Source organism: Macaca nemestrina, chromosome 6 (genome assembly GCF_043159975.1).
Source record: "Macaca nemestrina isolate mMacNem1 chromosome 6, mMacNem.hap1, whole genome shotgun sequence".
NCBI classification, from domain to species: domain Eukaryota; kingdom Metazoa; phylum Chordata; class Mammalia; order Primates; family Cercopithecidae; genus Macaca; species Macaca nemestrina.
Window position 1 is genome coordinate 139,340,420 of NC_092130.1, and position 17,314 is coordinate 139,357,733.

A 17,314-nucleotide genomic window follows, 5' to 3' on the forward strand; every position below is an offset into this window, starting at 1 on the left:
CTTATATTGAATCAAGAGTGTTTTCAACAAAAACAGACATGCTTGGTCCTACCATGTTTTATAGTGTGTTATATTCTTGCCAGCACAGTGGTTCATACCCTGCAGGGCCTCTATACATATTTCTAAACTAATTGACAGTAATTTAAACTGTATAAATCAGATTCATCTAAATTGGACAGGCTTCCTTCTCGTTAGAGGCTGGCATAAGTTTTTACCTATGTAACCATTGTGGCACAGGGGACAGAATTTGCTTGTGATATTCTAATTCAGGGACTTTTTTTAATTCAAGGAGTTTTTAACTCTCTAGCTTGGTTTCTGGTTTTCTTTGGCTGCTGCCTTTTCATTCTTCCAGCGCTCGCCCCCTCAGTCTGCCAAGGACACTATGTATAGAAGCTGAGACTGCTTGGATGTTCTTACCATAGCAGATTGACACATTGTATCATAGGGTTGCTTTAGTGTCTTTTGTTGCTCTACAAATCTCAAACTTTCTCATTAGAGTTTGATAGACATTGATTGCTTCCATCTCTCACTTATTTATATTTTGTACCATATCAGTGTTCTCTACAGAAATATTATGACCAACCTAATAAATTGGCCCCCAGTTTATTAGGGTTGCAGCTAAGAATGAAGGCATTGCTTATAGAAATTTAAAAGTATGCATTTGCACATTATGTTCTGCTTCAAACTGTCTGAAACCAGGCTCATCTTGTACTCTGCACTTCTTTCCCCTGCCACCCGCATCCCTTGCCCCCTACCTGTTGCCAGCTGCCATCTATCTTATTTATTGACAGACTCCAAACCACAAAACTATGGTGACTACTTCTTTTCTTTATACTGCTCATCTAATTTATGTTCATGTTCTGTTTCATTGACCTGTAAAATGTCTCCGAAGTCATGGAATTCGAGACCCTGTTTTAAAGGCATGTTGAGTGCGTTTCCTGATCTCCTTATAGCTCTACCATTATCAAAAAGGAGCTAAAAGCCCTCTAAGACTTTACTGGCAAATCAGCAACAGGACTTGGGCTAAAAAATAGATAAAATGTTAAGGAGGTTTCAGTTCAAAGACATTTCTCTTCAATATACTTGAGTAAGAATCATTTTACCATCTCTGGAAACACTTGCTTTTTCCAAACTCTGTAACTAGGAGATAGAATAGATGGAGGGACTTTTTCAGAGCATGTGGTACATAGAAGGTGGTTGGTAAAATGTGTAATGAAAGAAGGGATGGCCAAATGATCAAAAATAGAATGATAATGGTGAAATGCTCCTGAACTCTGTTTCTGTGTTCTGTTTTTGCTTAGCAACCATGTTTTTCATTTTATTTTTCTAAGAGCAAGATAAATGCCAAATGTTAGAAAGACAGAGCCACCTTTCTTATTAGCCATTACTAGAAAAACACCATTAATGCCTCAGCCTACTACTGCATAATGGAATTTTAATCTGCAGGAAATCCAAGAGTACTTTAGAAAGTGCCCTTAATTGAAGACTCAGTAGAGTTGATTGTGTTTATTTTTTTTTTTATTTTTTATTATACTTTAAGTTCTAGGGTACATGTGCATAACGTGCAGGTTTGTTGCATATGTATACTTTTGCCATGTTGGTGTGCTGCACCCATCAACTTGTCAGCCAGCACCCATCAACTCGTCATTTACATCAGGTATAGCTCCCAATGCAATCCCTCCCCCCTCCCCCCTCCCCCCTCCCTGTGATAGGCCCCGGTGTGTGATGTTCCCCTTCCCGAGTCCAAGTGATCTCATTGTTCAGTTCCCACTTATGAGTAAGAACACGCGGTGTTTGGTTTTCTGTTCTTGCGATAGTTTTCTGAGAATGATGGTTTCCAGCTGCATCCATGTCCCTACAAAGGACACAAACTCATCCTTTTTGATGGCTGCATAGTATTCCATGGTGTATATGTGCCACATTTTCTTAATCCAGTCTGTCACTGCTGGACATTTGGGTTGATTCCAAGTCTTTGCTATTGTGAATAGTGCCACAATAAAGATTGTGTTTAAAAAGAAAGAAGTGGATGTCAGGGGTGTTTGGATTTCAATCTGATACTGTAATAATAGTTATGTCCCGGAATTCTGGAAAGGTTTTTATTTTTTTTTAATCCACTGATTGTCTTATTGCTAAAATGTCAAGAAAATCATATTAGCCACACTTAATAAAAGTGACGTAATGTTTATCCTTAACTTTACCCTTCAACCACAGAATAATAGAATGACAGAATATTACGTTATAAGACTTCAAGCACTAAGCAATGAAGGACAATGAGTTTTTAATGATTCTAGTAGGTTATTTTTTGCAAGTTAATTTTGTTCTGGCACATACAAAAGAAGTGAAAGATACAGAGCTGTTTATTTTTTGTTTTGCAGGGGAAGATGGTGAAAGGAATGGGAGGTGCTATGGATTTAGTGTCCAGTGCCAAAACCAAAGTGGTGGTCACCATGGAGCATTCTGCAAAGGTAAGATATACTATGCTCCCCAAATACTGCTTTTGGAAATTTACAATACATCAAAACCCAGTGTACCACCAGGTCACCTAACTGTGGATTTTATTTTCTCTGGCTCGTTCAAGGTGATAGCATTTACATTTGAGAGAAAAAGATGACAAAAACAGTTATTATTTAGCTAAATAGTTGTTTAACTTTGAGTGAAACCAAATATCAGCGTGTTCTTCAAATATTTGTCCTGCATACATATTAAAAGTAAAAGCTTCAATATCTCCAAAGGAAGTGAAAAGATATTGGTATGGATATGCTGATTCAGGTTTTAAGATGATTATAGTGGTTGCTATCTGTGAGTGAAATGAAAAGCCACAACAGAACACACGTCTTAACAACAGTTATTTTCAAATGGACCATATGGCCTTCAAAGCTGTGAGATGCCGTATCCAGAAGATGTTACGAAATAATGGACTAGGTGATAGCTCTTTTATTTTGATAAATCATTAAATGTTTGAGTGCCTATTTCATGCTAGGCATGCTAAGATATGGCAGCGACCAAAACTGGACAAAAATTACTGATCTCATGAAGCTTACATTCAGTGTTTTTCTTCTTCCTTCACGTTGAAATAATAATAGCTACCATTTTTTAGTGTTTACTCTGTGCCAACAATACACCAAGCTCTGTGTATATGTATGAGCCCATGAACTTGATATCGGCGTTCTTAGTATGTCCAGAAACAGAGCTTTAGAGGTTAAGTAACTTGCCTGAAGTAGTAGAGCTCTGATTAGACCTGGTGTCTCTGATTCCAAAGCCCAGTTGTCTCACCAAGGAACTATCAGTGTAAGTTTCTTCCTTGTTCCTGACTCAGTGTCTTTGAACGAACTGAGCTTAATTGTCTTCCTAACCTGAATCCATTGACTTCTGCTGATTTGAAAAGTTGATATTGAGTGCTTTCTTCATCTTCTTTGCCTTCTCTTCATCTTCCTTTATTATTTATCATTCTTAGTTTTAAAATAAAATCTACCTCTTCTCACTTTGAGACCTGCTAATCTGAGTGGAAATGACAGTTCATTTGCCCTCTTCTTGTTTAGTGATGCAGCATTATGTTAAAGCACAGAACTAGAAGATTCACATCCCACCCGCTTCCCCTGTGAAGTTTGGTTACAGAGAAATGAATGCCACAAAATGATTTTGTTGTGAAAACAGCTATAAATGTGTGTTATCATAAATTGTTTAGTAAACAGTGGGAGGTGAGCAGTGGTGCATAAATATGGAACAATAGAAATGGAACCAACACAGGTGACTTATGAGAATGCCTTGCAAATCATCCAAAACACTTCATTTCAGAGGCAAGAAGATGCTAAGCATGCAAATCAAATCCAAATCTTTTCTGGAACATAATGTCTATTTGGAAAAAACTCTTTCAGACTTTCTTTTTGTTGTTAACCTTACTGTTGACACATGAAGGCACTGAAGTTCAACTTATTTTAGTTTATTTTTGTGTACTCATTTTTAAAACATTAGGCCTATATTTTGCAAATTCTTTTCTTCCCCCCAAGTCCTTTCTTTCTCCTCAGCTGGAATTTCTGGTAGAGGAAAATAAATGGTGTCACCAACTTCAGACTAGAAATATCTTATTAATGCTTTCCACAGAAGAAAGATCATATTTTTTACTTCTTTCCTTCTGTCAGTGGGGAAATTAGCATTGAGTTTTAGAACAGAATTGGAATCAGGTATTTTTCCATAGATAAGTTTCATTTCAACAAGGCAATAAAACAATGTACTTCTGACTAAAATAATAGTAATGATTTATTCACACTTAACCTTTGAAAACTAATCAACACTTTCTCTTCTCACCACCCTCTCATTTTACTTGTGGCCCTCGAATATGTAGCTGCTACTATTTTGTTCATCTGGACTCATGGTTACTGGCCCAGCTCACAGGAAGACAGGGAACCTGCTATTTCTTTTTTGCATCTTTTGCTCTTGTTAAAAGTTGAGAGGAGCTGGGAAAGAGGTAGGGAAGAGAGGTTTTTCACTCCTGGTAACCTCTCCAGTTAAGGATCTGTTCTCTTAGACATGCCAGGTAACTTCTGCTGCCTTATGATTAAGTGAACAGCCTAGGGGAGCAATCTCTAGGGTTTTGTAAGACATGGGAGTAAAGTTTGCAAAGAAGGACTAAAACCTGAGAAATATAGTCTTGTATTCTTGTGCTGCTGTTTTTGTTTGTTCATTTGTTTTGTTTTGTTTTTTTCTGTAAGTGGATGGAGCTATTAACTGGTTTTGGGGTAGGGCTACCTTTTTCCTTATCTATAAGGTTACAGTTAAGTTACAGGTTGTTTATAAATATAGCATTACCTGACTGGAAAAATGTGTTTTTTGTTGTTATTTTAATAAGACAAAAGAAAACTCTTGCAACCAGTTACTGCCTTTAGTTCAAACTCCAGCACCTTCTAAAACCTGAGACCTGACTACCTACGGGTGCTCCTCTGGTGTAACACCTGCCCTTAGACTACCTCTGCAACGTATGTCAGGCACACGGGCAGACTGGCATTGTAACTTGATTTTCATTTAAGACTAGACATCAGAGTTGCAGGCAAAGTTTTAAAGTAGGCAAAATTTTTTTTGGCGTCCAGCCACCTGTCTTCTTAAGCTTCTTTTTCATTTCTAAGTATATCTTATCTTCTGCCCTTTAAAAATGAGAAGAAAGGAAAGGAGTAATAAGCTGAGTCCTTACCAGGTGGAGATGCTGTGCTTGGCACTGCATATGCTTAATCTCATTGATCCTCTGAAGTAAGGTTGAGATATGGGTATTAAGAAGCTTATCCAGGAAAGTGACAGAGCTCGAGTTTGATTCAGTGTGGTGCAGCCTGTGTTCATACTGCACTATGCCACATCCTCACAAAGCTACCTCTGCACCAGCGTCCCAGCCACATCTGCCCTTTTGGGAAGCTTCAGGTTTTTTTTTTCCATTTTCCCTGGACAAAGCTCTCTTTGCTTAGATGAGACTTACATCAGCAACGTGTTTAAAAGAAAATAACCCAAAAATCTAATTATATCTTCTGGTACCTATCTCCATTTCTTCCTTTTTGCATTAGACTCCTTTCTGTTTTATCCGGGCACACAGATAAACCCAGTGACTGGCTACATTTCCTAGCCTTCCTGTGCATAGATACATCCATGCTACCAAGTTTGGGTCAGTGGGATTTGAGTATTTATGATGTATGTAATTTCTGAGGTATGTCTTTAAAGTTAAAGCCAATTGCATTAGATTTTCTGTGTCCTCTCTGTCTGATAAAGGCCTTGACTGCAGCAGCAGCCTTGGGTACAAACCTGTAAACCATGTGCTGTGGGTTGCAGAGCTGCCTCCACCACTTGTATCCATAGATAGATTCCCCATTCCTTCATTTATGGGTTCCCTCCAGAACTCTTTATAATGCCCTCTGCAGCCTTCTAAGGTGCCATCTGAATCTTTGGTACCAACTACTATTATTTTTCACTCAGTGGCTCCTTAATCATTTTTCCACACTAGAATCTTCTGATGAGCCATAGAACTATATTCCTAACTTCCTATTAGACAACTCCACCTGGTTGTTCCACAGCTACTTCAGCTGCAACAAAATTCACCAACTAAATCATCATTCCCCCTAAATATGTTCTGCTTATTTGGCCCACTTAGAGAAGTGATAATCTCCCAGCTATCATTTTGCAGGGCATCCATGGTCCGTCTCTGCCCCTACCCCTACATACACCAAGCACTATAAATACTGCATCAACATGACTCTTGCCGTCCGCTCCCCACTATATATTTCTACTCTGCTTATCCCTGTTAAGGCCTTCTTTACATCTGCATAGATCACTATTGCAGCATTCCAAAGGTCCCTGACTGCTGACTGCCCCTACATCCTGGTAATCAAGCACACGATTGCCAGACTGACTAGTCTAAAACTAAAGCTGGATGGAGTTGTTGCTATTTAAAATCTGTAAACATAGTCAACACTGCTTGGTTCTACTTAGCCCATCTGCCTTTGCGATTCTCTCCCCAGCAGCCTACCTCATCCTTGCCCCCAGAACTTAAGGTCTACTAAGATCTAAAGAAAGGCATCCTAATGTTTCCTGTTCTTAGGTGTTTCTAAATTCAGTGCCCGCTCCCTCTTTATCTGACTTATTCCTACCTCTGTAAAATCACAGATGAATGAGTCAATGTTTTATGAATTTGCTGGTTTAGTTCCTTCTGTCTTCTAGATATTGTGAATGACCAAAGGAATATTCTTTGATATTTTGTCTTGAATTTCGGTAAAATTACCTTATGAGTGTGTTAATTTACTTGTTTATTCAGACATGAAATATTTGCTGAGGACCTGATATGTGCAAAGCACTATCATAGGCACTGAGGAAATAAAAAAAGAGAGATGGTCCTTCAGGCAGCCCAGTCTCATGGGGGTAGAGTCATGGAAATCAGTACTTAACATGAAAGCTGAGCAAAGCAGAGCCTGCAGAACCCGGCATCTCATTCCCAGTTCCATTGTTGGGGAGCAACAGAGGCTTCCCATGGGATGTACAGAGTATTTGCAGATCTGAGGGATGGGGCAGCTTGACAGGGGTTAAGTTTTGCAGGAAATAAGAGACACTGGTGTGCGGATGGTGCATGTTAAGAGATTTGTAATTAGGTCCCTCTTTTCAGGGAACAAAGGGAGAAAGGTTGAGTGGGAAAAAATATACCCACACTTAAAAACACACAGGGGCCAGGGTGATTTTTTTTCCCCAAAATGTAAATGGGATCATGCTACTTCTTCCTCAGCTCAAAAACCATCCATGGCTTCCCATCTCACTTAGATTCAAGTCCAGAGTCCTTACTACTGTCTCCAAGACTTCCATGGTTTGTAGACTCCCCCTGCTTTGCCATCCCAACTACCTCTCTGAATCTGTTCTCTCTCTTGCCCACTTAACTTCACCCTCACTCACTTCCTGAAAGTTTCTAGAACATCGTAAGAATATCTTGCCTTGGGACCTTTGCATTTTTTATTCTTTATGCCTAGAGTGCTTTTTCCCAGCTATCTATGTGGTTCACTCCCTCACTTCACTCAGACTCAAAATACCAGAGAAGCTTTCTCTGACTACCTTATTATATACAACAGAAGTCTTCTGTCTTCAGATGATCCTTCCTCCCCCTTCCTCAGCAGAATGCAAACTCCATGAAGACGGGCTCTGTTATAAGCACCAAGTAGAATACAACTTTATGTACATCGTGGCTGAATACATATTTGTTGAATTAGTTTTTCAAAGAATCCACCTTGAACATATAGAAAGCACTTCTAACCTTTTCAAGTTGTTACATACTTCTGTCTCCATTTTATCATTATAACCCTTTCATGAGATGGTTCTTGATATTTTCTTTCTAGAGGCAGAATTTCATAAAGGTTAAGTAGCCCAATAAAATAGAAAGGGAAACCAAGCCCAGAGTCCATGCATTCTGCCTCTGGGCTTCCTTTTCCTTTTGTTAAGCTTTTCTGCTGGCAAGTACCATTACCACTAACAACATGAAGAATCTGTTTTGTTCTCAATATCATATACAGGAAATGTGTTCCTGAGTATAACTTTCAGACCACAAAAGCAAAGGAATTCAGTTACCGTTGTCATTTAATGGCAACAAACAAAGCTTGGTTTCTTAATTTTGGAGACAAAATGAGAGCTCTATTACCAAAACAGGTTTAGATTTTCATATTACAGTAGGAGGTCTGGATTCTGAAGGGATAAAAAGAATAATTGTTATGAAATTGAGAATAAACCTTGTGAATAAAAGAATAAACCTTGTGTTTTTTAGTTTGGATTACCTTAATCTTATTAGTGTTAAAAGTATACTCTTATATAGCTTCACTTACTCTCTCCTGGCTGGTGCTGCCTTTGTCATATAAACTGTAGCAATCTCTGTAGTCATCTGCCCATCAGAGCATATTTGTAATTGCTGTTTTATGCAACTGTGTTTACAGTCTTTTAAAGGAAATATTATATTTATGTATGTACCTTTATGTGTACCTATATTCACTTTTAGATGACCTTTTACATTTACCTTTCCTGCTGTTCTTTATTTCTTCACCTTGATTCAAATTATAGTCGAGTATCCTTTCATTTCAGCCTTTAATCTGTGTCTGATAGCACAGGTCTCATATAGAACTGAAAGCTATCTTATCTTGACTTCATTTTTTGTGGAGAAGGATTATAAAAGGTAAATGGAGTTTATTAATCCTGTTTATTTTGGATGAAATATGTTATCAAAAGCCAAAAAAATATGAAGGCTTTTTAAGGAAAACCCTTTCTTGGGAGACATTCTTCAAATAATTTTCAGCAACATTGAAAAGTAGCTCAAAATAAAAGTATTCTTTTGCTAGGAGAATTCATAATTAATAAGAGTTTCATCTGGCTTAATTTTTTCTCACTTATGAAAGCTTATAATTCTTTCCTAGCTTCAATAAGAATATATAGTAGCCAGGTTCTGTTTGGGGAAAAAAATTCACCTTTAAAAAATATAAATCCTTACCTGGTTTTGCCTTTTTATTTCTCCTTTATGATAGAAATGCCTGCAAAAACATTATAAAATAGGAGGAAAAAAGCAGAACACAGTCCAACAACTAGTAAAGCTCTTTAAAATGTGTTACAGAATTTAATTAAGCTTATCACTTTAAATTCAATAGCTGTGTATTTGTGTGCAAAGGCTCCCATTTTCTAAAATAGAAAGGAAAACGAATGCTAACAGAGGCTTTCTAAGGTACCACAACACTTCATGAATGAAAAGAGAAAGTAATTCCTGCTGACTTCTGTGCTCTGCCATCTAGAGGTTAGAGATCATAGGATGCAACCTTTAGAAAAAATAAGTGTGTCTATGATAATGATTTTTATGATACAGTGTATAAGAAATATGTATGATACAGTATATAAGGGGCCTTCTATTCTAAGATCTCAAAATCTTGAAGATGGGTTTTCAGGCAAATGGCTTGCTGTATCTACTATTTCATTTGGCTAGTCTTCCCCTTGAGAATATCCCTGTAACCACAAACTTTTATTACCTCCATATGTTACCTCCACATATCATTTGTAATAGCAAATGTTCTGTATTTCTAAGTTAGCCAAGCCTCTCCACTGAAGTCCTGTGTGGATTGTTGGAAACCCTATAGAGTAGGCGCTGTATAAAGGTCAATCGTATCCCATGAGGACAAATGCAGTGTGAGTAATCTCATTCTTTCCTTTTATTGTGTGTACCTTGATTTTCTTTATTTAGCAAATCCAGTTCTTTTCTTTTTTAAAAAAAATTAAATTTTTTAATTTTTGTGGGCACATAAGAATATATATATGGCGTACATGAGATGTTTTGATATAGGCATGTGGTGTGAAATAATCACGCTGTGGAGAATGGAGTATCTATCTTCTCAAGCATGTATCTTTTGTCTTACAAATAATCCAGCTACATCAGTTATAGTGATGTGACAGTCATGTATTTTGAAATACAGCATTTTCCATTATTATATCTGCGTGTGTATTTGGTATACTTGATTTAAGCATTGAGATTAAGCAGGAGAAGGAGTGAGCAAGGATGTTGATAATCAGGCTTCATCCATGATATTTTGGCAAGCCCAAAGAGAGACCTGCCATTGGCTTCCTTGTTCTACCAGACAAAGTATTTAATATTCTCTTGCCAAATTCAGCCTTTGTAGTCCTTCTTTTCAGTAAATTATGGCAAGTTCCTTTACGCTTTAGAAGGGAGCAGGTGGAAAAGGTAAAATAACTATAATTCAGTGTTTCTCTCTTCACTTTCACGTTTGTATATTTTGGGCTACAGTCCTAAAGTGTCTTTGCTGCTTCCTTTTATCACACCTTTATCTGTCTTACCAAAGTCTTATAAGCCCCGTCATGTGCTTCTGCTAGCTGTGCTGCTTCTAGTGAGCTCAGAGATACTAGGATTGTACAAATACCTATCTTAGAACTAGAAAAGCAGCCTCTAGTGGTCCATAGACATTAGTCACATGGCATTTTATAGCTCCCCTCTGGAGTTCCTTGAATCAGAAATGCAGCCTTTATTGATCACTGTGGTTTGCCTAATGTTCTACTCATGGCTGTACATATGAAGAAAAATAGTCTTAGCTTAGTGAGTTCAGCATCTAGTGGACATGGTGGCAAGAGGTCAACATGTGAAGGGAGGAGGAAGCACAGGAGCACCCAGGAGGGCCACAGACTGGGGACACCCCTGGGACATGACTGCAGCAGCAGATGAGGATGCTGGATGAAGGCTTTTCTAGGGAAGATGGTGTCTGAGCCAAATCCTGAATAGGAAGGTGTTGCCATTTGAATCTGGGGTGATGGGGTATGTGGTGGTATGTGTTCCAGGTAACAGGCAGCATGAACAAAAGCTGAAAGACTTGGTCTTTTTAGGAACAAGCAAATCCCAGAACTTTCCTTCTCTGTAGTTGATCATTAGGGCTTTGCCAAAGAAAGTGCCTGAGAGAAAAAATATGTGCACGCGTGTTGTGTGTCTGTGTGTGTCTGTGTGCGTGTGTGTGTGTGTGTGTATTGCAGCCATATTTAACAAGCACTTAACAGAAAAGATGAGCGTGAAATGAGGTTTTATGTAAAGCACAGTCTTAAAGATTTCAGGAGAACGTGTTGACATGAAATGCAAGAAATCATTCTGTTGTGATAAAGAGCTTATTTGGATTTGGGATTAAGTTCATTGCAAAAACATGAAACTTATTGTTATGATAGCAAAGGGATTTATTACTGTTTAACTAGAATTGTTTAATACTGCAGAACTTAGGCCCAGGATTTTATTCAGACATCTGAAGAATTAAAGAGATCACCACGAAGCAAGCAATAGAAAGTACTAGAGTGTTTAGTCACTTGAAAATGGTGAATTACCCTAGGTATTGCTCGAGGCCTGTAAGTGCTCAAGGAGAAAGAGAAAGATTAGGGAAGTTGATGCAGGAAAGAAGGTAGATGTTCACCAAAGGTTGTGATGAAGTTAATAAGTAAGGACATATTGAAATCAGGAGCCTCAGGACTAGTCAAGTTTTTGTTTGTTTGTTTGTTTGTTTGAGACCAGTTCTCTCTGTTGCCCAAGCTGGAGTGCAGTGGCATGCGCATAGCTTACTACAACCTCCCGAGCTCAAGCAATCCTCCCAGCTTGGCCTCCTGAATGGCTGGGACTATAGGCACGCACAGACACAACTGGCTAACTTTCAAAATTTTTGTAGAAATAGGGTCTTGCCTGGGGTGTTCTAGAACTGCTGGCCTCAAGTGATCCTCCCACCTCAGCCTCCCAAAGTGCTGGGATTACAGGTGTGACCCACCCCACAATACACAAAGCATTTTTAATGCTATACTTTGTATCTATTTCTCTGCCTTTTCTGACCACCCTTCATGGGTAAGGAAAGAAACACCATATATAAGCATGAATGAGATCCGAGTAACCCTGGATATTTGCACATAGATTCAACTCGCCCTAGTTTATTGCAGTTTCAGAACATTTCATTTGATTCCTACAATGATCAGGTAAGGAGGATAAGGCAAAAGATAAGAGAGAACTATGGCACAAAGAATTTAAGGGACCAAAAAATTGTTAAATGGCAGAACTAAGACTACAAACCTGGTCTTTGGACTCCTAGTAGAGTGCTCTTTGCTGCCACACCATACTGCATTCCTTTATTAGGATTTATTTTTAAATGCTAAAAACTCAGCACTTCTTCCTCCTTTGTGTGTCACTAATATATGCAGCTGCCATAGCACACTGTAGGGCTCAGCCCAGCATATTTAGAATAGAGTGCTAACGTAGGAGCTAGTCATATTTTGGTTTCATAGCTAACCTTTTATTGAATATTGAAATTGTGACATTTTAAAATCTTTCTGCATCTCATTTTCTTTTTCCTTCTTGATCTGTGTTATGTCTTGGCACTATAAATGTGAATGGAATCATCTAGCTCCATTGTTCTAACAGGAATACATTTGGTGCCAGTTTCTTAGGAGAGCCATATGGTTTGCCCCCAAATTTGTGTTGTGTTTTTGCTAGTTTTGTGTGTCTCAGGAATTGTATTTAGGCCATTTTCTACATAATCCTGTGTCAGACTTCATATAGGAACTTAATTTCCTCACAGGTTATAGAAATATTAATTATGGATTGTATAAAAACAGTACCAGCTAACATTCATTAAGCACTAAGTACTGGACCCTTGCATTTCATGTAGACCTTACCCCAATTTTTCAAGGTAGGGTGGATGGAGAAGCATGGGCACGTGGCTCTTACAGAGACAATGTGGGGCATGGCCAGGTTTTACACACAGGTCTTTTGGCTCTAGCCCACACACTTAACCACTATGCTATAGGGTGTATGCAGAGAATGGTCTAGAAAAAGGTCTCCATTGGTAGGACATAGATAATTCTGTCAGTTGAAATCCTTGATTTCTCCTAAAATGAAGTTGGTTGTTCATTAAAATCCAAGTGGCTGCTTTCATGCCAGATGTAGATCTTGCTCAAATAATGAGAACTAAATAAGAGCTCCTTGGAGAAAATGTTCTTCAGAGGCTGGCAGATAGTTCACTTTGTTTGAAGTCAGGCCCAGAATTCGTTGTGACATGCCTTGATATATATTAAATGTAAGGAGACCTGACAACTGTAGTTCAAATATTCGTCATTAATTTCAACTGTTTAATTTAGCTTCCATGTCATGTGCAGAATTTGAAATCTTAAAAGAAAAATAATTAGAAGTGAAGTGAAAATTAGACTTTATTTCTGCAACTATAAATTTTCTTATACAATAAGATCTGGAAACATATGGGGATTGTTTTAAAAGGTGTTATGTCAACTTACTTCATATGTATTTAGCACCAGTTTTGTCTGAACTAAGGTAATAGTTTTTTTAAAAAATCTATCCAAGATTCCCAATAGACCTCCTTTTCTCTTCACATTCATTCTTACATTCATTTATTCAAAAACTACTGAATGTCTTTTATTCCTTTCACTGGCTTAAGTACATTAAAGCCTTTTAATTACTAGTGCATTGCTGAGTTGGCAGGCTATCACAAGGAATGAAATCTTAATGGAGCCCACCTATCTGAAATTCATAGCCTCTGCCCATATACTTAGCCTGACACCAGTTTTGGGAGAGATATAAACTAGATAGTAGGTGTGCATTTAAGTAGGTAAAACATTGAGATGGCTAAGGATGACAGTGGTGTCACATGTGGTACATTAGATCCAAAAGAAAGCAATAAAAGCATTTTGTCATTTTTGGAGAAGATCTAGAATGTGGTAGAGTAGCGGTCAGCCCCAAGAGAGACAGTAATTTAGGCTCCTGGTGCTTGACTCTTAAAAAGTAGCTTAATCATGAACAGAAGAAAATGATCTGAAGATCAGATCCTCAGAGCCAATGTTCAACTCCGTTCCTCAGACATGCATCAGAGGCCAATTCTACATTGCAGGTGGGAGGAAGGGCTGGAGGAGGGAGTCAATGAATGACAACATTTTTTCCACTTTTAGTTTTTCTTAAGTCTTCCTCTGCCACAATAGGAAATTAGTAGATACGGTCTAAAATTGATTAATCAAGAAATAACATGGTAAAAATAGTATTTTAAAAGTGGATATAAGAAGAAAATGTTAGAAACAGAAGAAAATGCTAACAAACAAACAAAAAACACTAGAATGGATTCCAGTTAAGAGCAACTCTAAGAGTGGGGAAGGGAGGCAAGGCACTGCTGTTTTCCATGTACATATTACTTTTTTAACAGATAAAATATTTTTTAAAAAGAGGACTTATGCATTTGTGTTCTGTATGTGCTTTGCATCCTGGGCAGATGTCTGCTCACATTTTTTAAGGAGACCATTCATTGGAAGGGAAGAATAAGCAGGATATTAGTGAAATTTCACATCAAATGATACAAGGGCTGAGGATTGAGAAGTCAAATTTCTGCCAGGGTGTTTCCCAATTAAATCATTTCTGCCTTTGGCCATTCATCTGGCATTACCTAAATTATTTCAGGGACAGAAGCTGCCTCCAAATAAAAAGTAAAAAACGTAACTGTGCAAAAATTCTGAAAGAGTCTATACTTAGGAGACAATTTCTCTGATAGTTTCTGTTTATCCTATAGTTATGTCAATTATAAATAAAAATTGCTCCCTAACTACTCTTTTTGATGTTTTCTTTTTAAAACAGGGAAATGCACATAAAATCATGGAGAAATGTACATTACCATTGACTGGAAAGCAATGTGTCAACCGCATTATTACTGAAAAGGTAAAATGTGTTTTTTCTCTTATTTGCTATCTATTAACCACGTTTTAAGTAAGCATTTACAGAAATTGTTGTTACCTTCTAAGAGTGTATTACACCAGTAGTCACAGGATTAATTTAGCCTGTGGGCAAAATGAATAGGAAAGCTCATCAATTTAATGTTTCTAAATGTAGAATTCTTTATGTGCAAGTCTTTGGAAACATACAAGCAAAATTGAATCACTGTCCTTGGTAACTTTGACAGTGTGCTATAATCAGAGAAGTTTTATTGATCTTTATATTTTGACTATTACAATGTCAGGCTGGATGATGATATATGCAAAGTTAAGAATATATTATTTCTACCTTTTCTAAATCACAAGTACAAATTTTTGGATTTTAAGAAATTCAGTGTAAGTTGAGTTTTTAATTGTTTCAGTGCAAATCATAGTATAGGCCCCACCATAAGCCAAGAAATGGATTCTGTTTCTTGCATGCTTTCTGCTGTCTTTTATAGAGTGGGGTTTCAAAACACACAGTGACTCTCTAGATTCTTCTTACTAGCTGGAACATGTTGGTCAGGAGTACAACTGAAAGCTGCTCAGACCAGAGAAGCATCACCAGCAGCTGCCTATAGTCACCCTTCTGACTCAGATTGGAACCTAGTATGTCGGAATGACAATGCTTTTAAGTTAGCTGGGAGGGTGTGTTTTCTTGATTCAGTACCTTGAAGAAGCCATAAAACAGAATTATGTATATCAGGTTCTTTTAGTGCTGTTCCATTTGCCAAGAACAGTAGCATTAGTGTCTTGGCATTAATCTGACTCACTAACTTCTTTGAGGTGTGACAGTGAGCACCCTAAAGCAGGCTTTGAAATGGACTAGGAGGCTTATTATTCCCAGAAGCTAATTTTAAGGGAGGTTCTGTCCTAAATGATGCCTTCTGCAGGACTACTTATGTGGAATGCCATGAAGGTAACATATAAAGAACAAGATAAAAGGGCAGAATATTTTATCCCACCAAATATTCTGAATCTTTACCATTTCTTGAATCCCCCCGAAACTATGAACAGGACTTGTTGAAAAGAATCCATTACTTTGAAGATAAAAGCAAAGCAATCTTTTACCCTGTTGGTTGTTTGTTTATTTTTAAATAAAGTGGTAGTCCTTCTAAAGATAATTCCAGAAACTTTCTTCTTGTGGGTCCTCTCCTCCTTCCATCAGCCCTCTCCTCACCTCCACGTGTACCCTGCCCTTGTTCTTACCAGTTCAGTTCTTCTATCTGCCATAGCTCCCACTTGATCCTCGGCCTCCCCAAATACTACCTGTCCTTTAAACCTAATGCAGTTTCCCTCTTCATCATGAAGCGGTTTTGCACCATCATAGCACACAACAATTTATTCTCATAGTGGCCCACTGTTCATTTTGGCACTCATAATCTAATGTATTCTTATGCTATAACTTACATTGATATTTAACTTTACTATCATTTTAAAAACTTTTGAACCAGATTGTTCCCAACAGTGTGTTACAGAAAGGAGGAAGGCAAAGTCTCTGTCCTAAAGGACAACATGGAAGAAGGGTTAGACACCAAACATCCAGCCTTGCCAGCAGTCAGAGTAATTGACATGATAAAGGCCATCTGGAGACACACACCAGATGCTAATCTAGGGGCATAGAGAAAAGCTGCCCAGCAGCGTGGGCAGAGGTATCAGGGAAAGCTTTTTGGTGTTATTAAATACAAGCTTTTAACATATCTTGCAAAGCATTTCACAGTATGTACCTTTCTCCTCTAGCCTATTTCTTGCTACTTTAACTTTCTCCCTACTTGAACCATACTAAAATGCTGTGAACTACGTTCCGTTCTTCCCTGGACCATGTTCTTTTGAGACTTTGCACATCCTTTTTCTCTCTCTGGAACATTCTTCCCACCCCATCCATCTAGCTAATTTCTGCTCATCCTTTATATCTTGGCTATATATTTCTCTTGCTAGTCTTCCCAATCCGTCCCCAAATTTTCTGGGTGCTTCTCTGAATCTTTGTACTAATCCTAACTTAGCATAAACCACTATACTGAAATAAACTCTAATCTCTGCCTGTCTCACTCACCACTGTTTATCTAACACTTGGCACAGTGCCAACCCATACTCAGTGAATACTTGTGCTTTTTTTGCTGAAAAAACTGGATTGAATGGTGAGCCTCAAAAGATCAGTAGGAATTTCATAAGTTAGAAAACCAACAAGGACCTTCTGGAAAAAAGGAAGAAAACATACAGTCACAGAGGTGTGAAGAAAACATGGCTTGTCCTATAACCTGCAAGTTGAGCTGGTTGGGGCAAGGGCGTGACTGGATTCTGAAGGCTGATGTGGAAAAGGCAGTGAGGGGTCAAATAATGGAGGGATGTCGATGTCTTGCTAAGAACTGTGGGTCTTATAAGGAAGGCAGTAAGGAACCCTTCAGTGATTTTTCGCTTTTTTAAGGTTGGGGACACAATAAATTGGATTTGCATTAGGAAAAACACTGTAAGCTTTTATGTAAAGTGGACAGAAAACAGATAAGGCAGAAGCCAGTTAAGAGGATCCATAGACCTAGGCAAAAAATCTCAAAATTCTAAA

The 17,314-nt window shown here is 38.1% G+C and overlaps 1 protein-coding gene across 3 annotated transcripts in view; it reads left to right on the plus strand.

Moving 5' to 3' along the window:
- LOC105487452 (3-oxoacid CoA-transferase 1) overlaps positions 1-17,314 on the plus strand; it is a 144,852-nt gene that overhangs the window by 108,263 nt on the left and 19,275 nt on the right. For 2 of the 3 annotated variants that reach the window (XM_011750900.3, XM_011750902.3), the window contains exons 14-15: positions 2,376-2,465; positions 14,642-14,722. In XM_011750900.3, coding sequence (XP_011749202.1) covers positions 2,376-2,465; positions 14,642-14,722 — 171 coding nt within the window. Of the gene's footprint in view, positions 1-2,375; positions 2,466-14,641; positions 14,723-17,314 lie in introns of those variants that run through there. The other variant, XR_011625050.1, reaches the window with a different exon arrangement.